This window comes from Penaeus monodon, chromosome 43 (assembly GCF_015228065.2).
Source record: "Penaeus monodon isolate SGIC_2016 chromosome 43, NSTDA_Pmon_1, whole genome shotgun sequence".
NCBI classification, from domain to species: Eukaryota; Metazoa; Arthropoda; class Malacostraca; order Decapoda; family Penaeidae; genus Penaeus; species Penaeus monodon.
This window is the reverse complement of record NC_051428.1, coordinates 3,765,507-3,773,006: the sequence shown is the minus strand read 5'-3', so window position 1 is coordinate 3,773,006 and position 7,500 is coordinate 3,765,507. Positions and strand designations below refer to the sequence as shown.

General features: G+C 37.2%; 1 protein-coding gene across 2 annotated transcripts in view; it reads right to left on the bottom strand.

Annotated features, from left to right (window-relative positions):
* Nucleotides 1-7,500, bottom strand: part of LOC119568434 (calcium-independent phospholipase A2-gamma-like) — an 11,075-nt gene that overhangs the window by 2,969 nt on the left and 606 nt on the right. Inside the window, exons 1-8 of one of the 2 annotated variants that reach the window (XM_037916959.1) lie at nucleotides 4,724-4,890; nucleotides 3,683-3,906; nucleotides 3,193-3,362; nucleotides 2,560-2,697; nucleotides 1,704-1,858; nucleotides 1,271-1,389; nucleotides 848-1,053; nucleotides 363-554 (exon numbers count right to left, since the gene is read on the bottom strand). In XM_037916959.1, the coding sequence (XP_037772887.1) occupies nucleotides 363-554; nucleotides 848-1,053; nucleotides 1,271-1,389; nucleotides 1,704-1,858; nucleotides 2,560-2,697; nucleotides 3,193-3,362; nucleotides 3,683-3,906; nucleotides 4,724-4,875 (1,356 nt within the window). In that variant the 5' untranslated portion in view covers nucleotides 4,876-4,890. Of the gene's footprint in view, nucleotides 1-362; nucleotides 555-847; nucleotides 1,054-1,270; nucleotides 1,390-1,703; nucleotides 1,859-2,559; nucleotides 2,698-3,192; nucleotides 3,363-3,682; nucleotides 3,907-4,723; nucleotides 4,891-7,500 lie in introns of those variants that run through there. The other variant, XM_037916960.1, reaches the window with a different exon arrangement.

The window sequence follows — 7,500 nt, the reverse complement described above, 5'->3', positions numbered from 1 at the left end:
GAAGTAGCCTACATCTAATTCACAAATCTTCAAATATAGTTTTCATAAATCTATTCACTTCTTTGTTGCTTATATATCTTAATTATTGCACAGTGATAATATGATAACAGAGAGGAATACATCTATCTCCTAGTGCATGTGTTTAATATGCATCAATCTGATGTCCTTTTCATGGAAAATATGGACATCCAGAAAAGCTTACCCAGAAAGACTTAATAATTTAAACCTGAATTGTAATCAAAGTTGATAAAAAGCTATATTGACTATTTAATCAAGCTGATAAACTGTATCAATCCTCAGACAAACAATGCCATAAAACAAACAAAAGCCCTGAGATCTCCGACATTCAACTTGAGACTCACCAGCAGAATGAGATCGCCGATGCTATACTCGGAGAAATAGCCTGGTGCAGCAGCCGAGGCCCTCACGGCTTCCCACAGCTTTGGCAGAGAGCTTCCCTGGTAGTGGCCGGTGACCCTATACGGCAGATTGTAGTTGCGGAAGAGATGGGCCTGGATTCTGTTGGTGTTGGCCGAAGTAGCAACAAGACACATCTGTTGTGTGGTAAGGTGATGTTGTGGTTAGAAAAGGCTTACTAAATTGAAGAAAGATTTGGCTTTTAAATTCCCCACTCAAAATCCTCTTTGATTCATATTCTCTCCGTTTACCTCAACATAACCCTCACTCAGTGCTTTGTTCCCTAATGTTTTACATAAATATATCAACTATGGAAAAATTTGTTCCCTTGGTGATAATCAAATGAAGATATATCTTCCACACACAAATATAACCATCAAATACAATAAATATCACAGAAAACAAAATAAAAAGTCTCAAAGTCCCATACCTTTGGGGTATCGACATTTCTTGCAGTTTCAATGAGTGACATCTCTCCCATGTTTTCTTTGAGGATCTCCGTCCATGCATCAGAGTCGTAGTACGAGTTTTTCATGAAGAGACCTGTAGCCCCCTTTAAGGTAGTCTGAGTGAAGATCTGCGTGCTTAGCCTACGGTACAATTTTTCACAATCGTCTAAGGAAGACCGGTGGACGCCTGTGGAAAGGGAACGAGCATACGAAAAACATAAAAATATACACTCAAAAAGCTCAAAAGAATATACACAAGGAATCTAAATTACAGGAGACAAAGAGTTCACTCAATAAAATATCATTCTTCTCTCTCATTTCATCTAGCCAATAACTTGGAATCTCGAGAAATCGTTCTAATCCCAAGCTAACTAAACCTGTCTCTCCAAGCATCACCGACTCACCTAATAAAACCGCTAAAATGGCTCCTGTCGATACACCGCACACATAATCGAACAACTCGTAAATTGGCTGGCCGGCTTCCTCTTCAATTTTCTTCAGGATTTCCAAAGCAACCAAACCTCTGGAAATGTTAGGTATTGCTATATAGCAACAGATATATAAGTACAATTTCAAATATTCTTTCCATAAGTAATAATGATGACTCGAATGCTGATAATAATGTAATTAATAATAATCATAATAACAATGATAATAGGAACAGTAATAATAATAATAATAATAATAATAACAACAATAACAAAAATGACAATAATATCAATCATATGGAAGAAGAGTTTCCTCATTATCCCCCCCCCCCCCAAAAAAAAAAAAAAAAAAAAAAAAAAAAAAAAATCTTTTCCATTTTGGGCTATCAGCAATAAAGAAAAAGCCCACCTGACGCCACCGCCATCGATTGTCAAAAGCCGGATGCCATGCCCTTTGACTGGGAAGGTGTGGCCGAGCAATGCCAAAGCTTCTCGTGCTTCGTACTCCACATAGCGGTCGTTCGTCTTGGTCAAAATCCGGAGCAACCGTCTTATGCCTCCATTCTGCAATGAACCACAGAAAAAATTCTAAAATATATATCCTAAAAAAAAAAAACACCTTGTACAATCCACTCTTCCTTGTATGATGATTAACAGTGTTACTTTGTAGAACTTGATCAAATATACATAATATTATCCAGGAATTGAAAAAATATTCATAAAATTACCTATACATTTATCATGAAACAACAGTAAATTCAGATGGTAACTTCACAATAACAATAAACGACTCTAAAATTTATCAATATTTTCAAAACTTAATAAAATGGACAAAAATCTATAAATACAATTTATGACTTCATACCAATATAAACGATCAGAGTCACTTCCAGGCAAAAAAAATAATTAAGCTGAACCCAATGCAGATCTAGATCTGCCTAATGTAACAAGGTACAAAAAATATATATGCTTAGTGCTTACACAATCACAATAACTCAGTATGAAGCAATGACAAAACCATAACTTATAATGCATATTAACTAGCTTGGTGACAGCTGCCTATTTATCATGCTTCTATAGTACCCATTTATCTGCAAATATGTGCCATAGTTCCTCAGATACCTAAACCATTTTCTGTTAATTATCAATCAATCATAATGAATAAAAACAAATTAATAATATTAATTTTGACCACCAAAACCTACTAAATGACTACACATATACATCTTGCCTTATGACAAAGGCAGCATCATGACAGGACTGACCTTGACTGCAACTCCTTTGGCGTCAGGGTGTTGTCTGAGATGGACGCAGAGGTCCTCCAGCTTTCTTAGTCTCCCACCCTCTGTCAGGTGGTCTCCTAGACCCCTCACGAGGTATCTAGTCCTTGCATCGATGCTGGCCTGTGGAATCATATTCATTTGTTAGTGTTACTTAAGGAGAATGGCTGTTCTATTACCGATGCAGATACCTGTTCTATTACTGATGCCGACCTCACCCCAAGAGAAATAAATAGCATGCTTTTCCTGTTACCAAAACACCCACAGAAAATTTCTTTTACCGTGTTTGTTTTTCCGGAGATGAAAGGGAAATATTTCATTTTCTTTTCTTCTGTCTAATGTTAGTTCAGACTGGATAAAGCTGAAGAATTATTAATTTCATACAATGATATTGTGCTCTTACATCACTGGACATAAGCAAATAATATATCTAAGAAGATGAAGAAAAGACAAACAATATAATAATAAGAAAAAGAAAAATGAAAATTAGGAGTGGAGGAGGAGGAGAAAAAGAATTAAAGGGGAGAGAATAGATGGAGAAAGAGAAAAAGGAGAAGGAAGAAGAGGAAGAGGAGAATAATAAATAAAGAAAATAGCTTAAAAATATATTACACTGACCTTTGAAATCTTATCTTTCTTCACTCTCCATTTTGGCAAATTCTTTTCACTGCTTTGTGATTCGTCACTCTTGGAGAAATTCAGTTTCACTTGCGAGAAATAGAGCGGAATGTAGGCGTTCACGGTCTTCATGGCCTTTTGGAACTCGCTCTGTCTCTCTTCTGCAGTTTCTGAATTAGATAAAAATAAAGATAATATGAACTAAATATATGAAATGAAATCTATATGGCTAAGAAATAAAATATGCTTTTTATATCACAAAATCAGTTAAGACAATACAAAAGGATGAGATAAATATGGCCTTCCATTCTTTCAAGACAAGACTGAAGAAGAAGAAGTAGAAGAAGAAGAAGAGGAAGAAAAAGAAGAGGAAGAAGAAGAAGAGGAAGAAGGCGACGAAGAAGAGGAAGAAGGCGAAGAAGAAGAAGAGGAAGAAGAAGAAGAAGAAGAAGAAGAAGAAAGCTAAAACAGATTCCACCATAATACCTACCACTTGGTTTTGTTACAACGGAGATTTTCTTGACCTCCGACTCGCCTTCTGCCTTCACCTCCTGTGAGCTCGAAAAGGCCTGGAAAGGGTTGCGCACAATCTCGGGCAACTCCTTCTGTATGGTACCGAGGGAGGGGGTGGTGCGTGTGAAGTAGTCGCGGAGCATCGTCATCAGCCGCCATTGCGTCACGCTGCTCCCCCCCGATGCCATCTTTCTCCCCCCTCTATCGAAAACACGAGAGACAAAAAGAAATATTAAACATGGTAATGTGCAAATGACTGTATATATGTCACAGAAAAAAGGAATCTGATGTACCACTCACATACATCTTTGTCCTTGAGGAAAAATTCTTACATTTCTCACAATTTCAGAAGGACCCTCATCCCTCACTCTCTCACATAATGAACAAAACATCAAATAAATATAAATACCAATAACCTACCTATTTATTTACAAAAAAAGAAAAAAAATACTAGAAGAGACACGAATAATCTGTTCATTCTAGAGTGAAAAGAGTTACCTCTTTAGTCACTTATGCTATCATAGATACACTATCACCTCTTTGATAACAAATTCTTTAACATTGTGAGACCAGAGGGCTTGTCCCAAATATGTACCCTGAACCCTGATAGACTATGAATAAGATACCCTACTGATAAGAATAATAGGGAATAAGTGACCATTACTGTGAATTAATAGGATGATAATGATTTGTGGTGATGATACTGATGATGATGATGATTTGTGATGATGTAATGATGATGACGACGATTTGTGATGATGATGATGATTATGATGATGATTTGTGATGATGATACTGATAATGATGATGATTTGTGAATATGATAAATAAAGATAAAGATAAAAATAAAGATGATGATGATGACAAAGGTATATAAAGATGACAGTGATTACAACCATAATAATTGTCGCTACCAATAACACTACCATCACTTCAAAAAACACTTCCACCCTTGCAACAATATCTACAACCTCTTTTTCCCTTGCACTAAACCCCAAACAAACAGAGTTTCACCGACCCCAAGGCAAGCAAATATGGCTGGAAATATGCCAGCCAACCATGCAGAGCGCCACTGATTGAAGGAGAGTGAGAGTGCAACTGGGTGTGCAACTGTGTGTCAAGGTCAATGTTGCATTGCAAGCTGATACTCAAACAATCCTCCTCATTCATAAAAATAATATCTTTCACCGAATCTGATCTAGTAATGAAAAAACAACATTATTTAAGCAAAACAAAACAAAATGACATAACGCATATGTAAGGGTTATAAATACATCTCTCCCTTATCCTCTGGATTAACAACAAACTGGCAACCCCCTTGGCATGCAACCAGGGGCCAGGCAGCAGGAGTCGACCTTGGGCATTTAATCTATTTCCCGAACGATAACAAACCAATAACTTGTGTTGCATTCGGTCTCATTTTGATATGACAACTTTATAAAAAGCGTTGGCTGTAAATTTGGTGTTAGGAATCATCTTTTTCATTATCTTACATATTTCCCTTCAGATATTTGTGTTGTTGTTGTTGTTGTTATATGTATTAGCAAAATATAAATAGACATTATTGAATCATATAGTTCTAAGACAAGAAAAAAATGACCTTGTAAAGATGCCTGTAAATTTTATATATATATATATATATATATATATATATATATATATATATATATATATATATATATATATATATATATATATATATATATATATTTATATACATATATATAATTTTTTTTTCTAACTCTGACAATTGCCAGAATCTGTATTTAGATTTTTTTCTTTGATTTGAAAAAGTAAATAAAAACATAAAAATATTCCTGAAAACTATTACACCAATAAAAAAAAATGCAAACAAGAATAGGGTAAACTATGAAAAATAATGAAAAAATAAAGAACTACAATATTAAAAACAGAAACAGAAAAACACAAGTCCTCTGCCTTTCTGTCAATCAGTCTATTAGCCTTGTTTACCTGCCTGCATCTCTCTCTACATGAAAATCTACCAGTCTGTTCTATGCATGGATATACATTCTACAAAAAAATAATCAAAATAATCTGAAATCTGAATTACAGAAGTAAAATTGAAAATAATGACAACCAACTCTCTAAAGGAGAGAGGAAAAGGCATATCAACCTATGCAATATACCATATTCCCTCTGTACCCATGCACGTGCAAGCAATCAGCGAGTGGCCATATACATCAATAACAAGCATACACAAGCCCTTAGCTGACAGACCTCCTCTGGGTTGTATTCTTGCCAGAAGCGTTTTGGCAGGACAGAACTTGTGAAAGATCGTGACAATGGCATGAATGGTATGTGCTTCCCAAATATAACTTTGCTTTAAATAATCTACAATAAGAGTCACCAGTATTCCATAGATGGGATGCATCTCTTACTGCATAAAATCAGGATGCCTCTAGTGTGCCTAGTATATGATATCCTCAATTCTCCTCAGCCCAACTGGCCTATAACAGCCACGGTAAGAAATGAGGGTAAAAGACCTCTTGTTTTTTGGTGAAAAGAGATTCAAGTCAAAGAATGCAATAACAGTGACATTGATGACATGAAATGCTAACTCCACATTCAATGAAAGTAAGAGAAAGTCCTTGTCAGAGAGAGAGAGAGAGAGAGAGAGAGAGAGAGAGAGAGAGAGAGAGAGAGAGAGAGAGAGAGAGAGAGAGAGAGTGAGGAGAGTGAGGGAGAGGAGAGAGTGAAGGAGAGAGTGAGAGAGAGAGAGAGTGAGAGGAGAGGAGAGAGAGAGAGAGAGAGAGAGAGAGAGAGAAAAGTGAGAGAGAGTGAAAAGTGAGAGAGAGTGAAAGTGAGAGAGAGTGAAAGTGAGAGAGAGAGTGTGAGAGAGACAGAGGCAGAGAGACAATGAGAGAGAGAGAGAGAGAGAGAAAGGGAGGGCAAGAGACAGATTGAGGGGGGGGGGGAGGAGGAGGGAGGAGGAGGAGGAGGGAGGAGGAGGAGGAGGAGGAGGAGGGAGGAGGAGGAGGAGGGAGGAGGAGGAGGAGGAGGAGGAGGAGGAGGAGAGGAGGAGGAGGGGAGGAGGGGAGGAGGGGAGGGAGGGAGGAGAGGAGGAGGGAGGGAGGGAGGGAGGGAGGGAGGGAGGGAGGGAGAGGGAGAGAGGGAGGAGAGAGAGAGAGAGGAGGAGGGGGAGGGAGGGAGGGGAGGGAGGGAGGAGGGAGGGAGGGGGAGGGAGGGAGGGGGGGGGGAGGGGAGGGAGGGAGGAGAGAGAGAGAAGAAGATAAAAGAGAGAGAATAAAAAACAATTATGTTGAATAAACTTTGCACTAGGTTTGAAAGCACAATAAATATAAGTCTCAAAACTAATTCATACTTTGTAAAAAAAAAATATCAACAATGGCACAGAAATTTGAAATAATGTATTGTCATCCTAACAAATAACCAAAGAAAACTTTACAAAAAGGAAAAAAATCTTATATACAGGACTGATTCTGCAATCACCCTATTAAGAAAAAAATCCTAGTCATTCTTCAGGTCATGTGTTGCAGAGCAATGACCTTTCCATTTCTTCTGGCATTTGACCTTTGATATTTCATTTGTCTGTCAAAAACCAGATTTCTGCAACATTTCATACAGTTGCACTGCCACAAGTAGAGTCTCGGTCATGACATAAAAATACATCAATGTCCTAATTACCATCAAGTTATTAATAAAACACTAATAATTCTTGTGTTTTTTTTTTACAAATTCCTGGACTAAATCAATACCCTGTATGAAACAGATCATAAAAACACAAGCTTAAACACATAAATTCAATGAATTTAC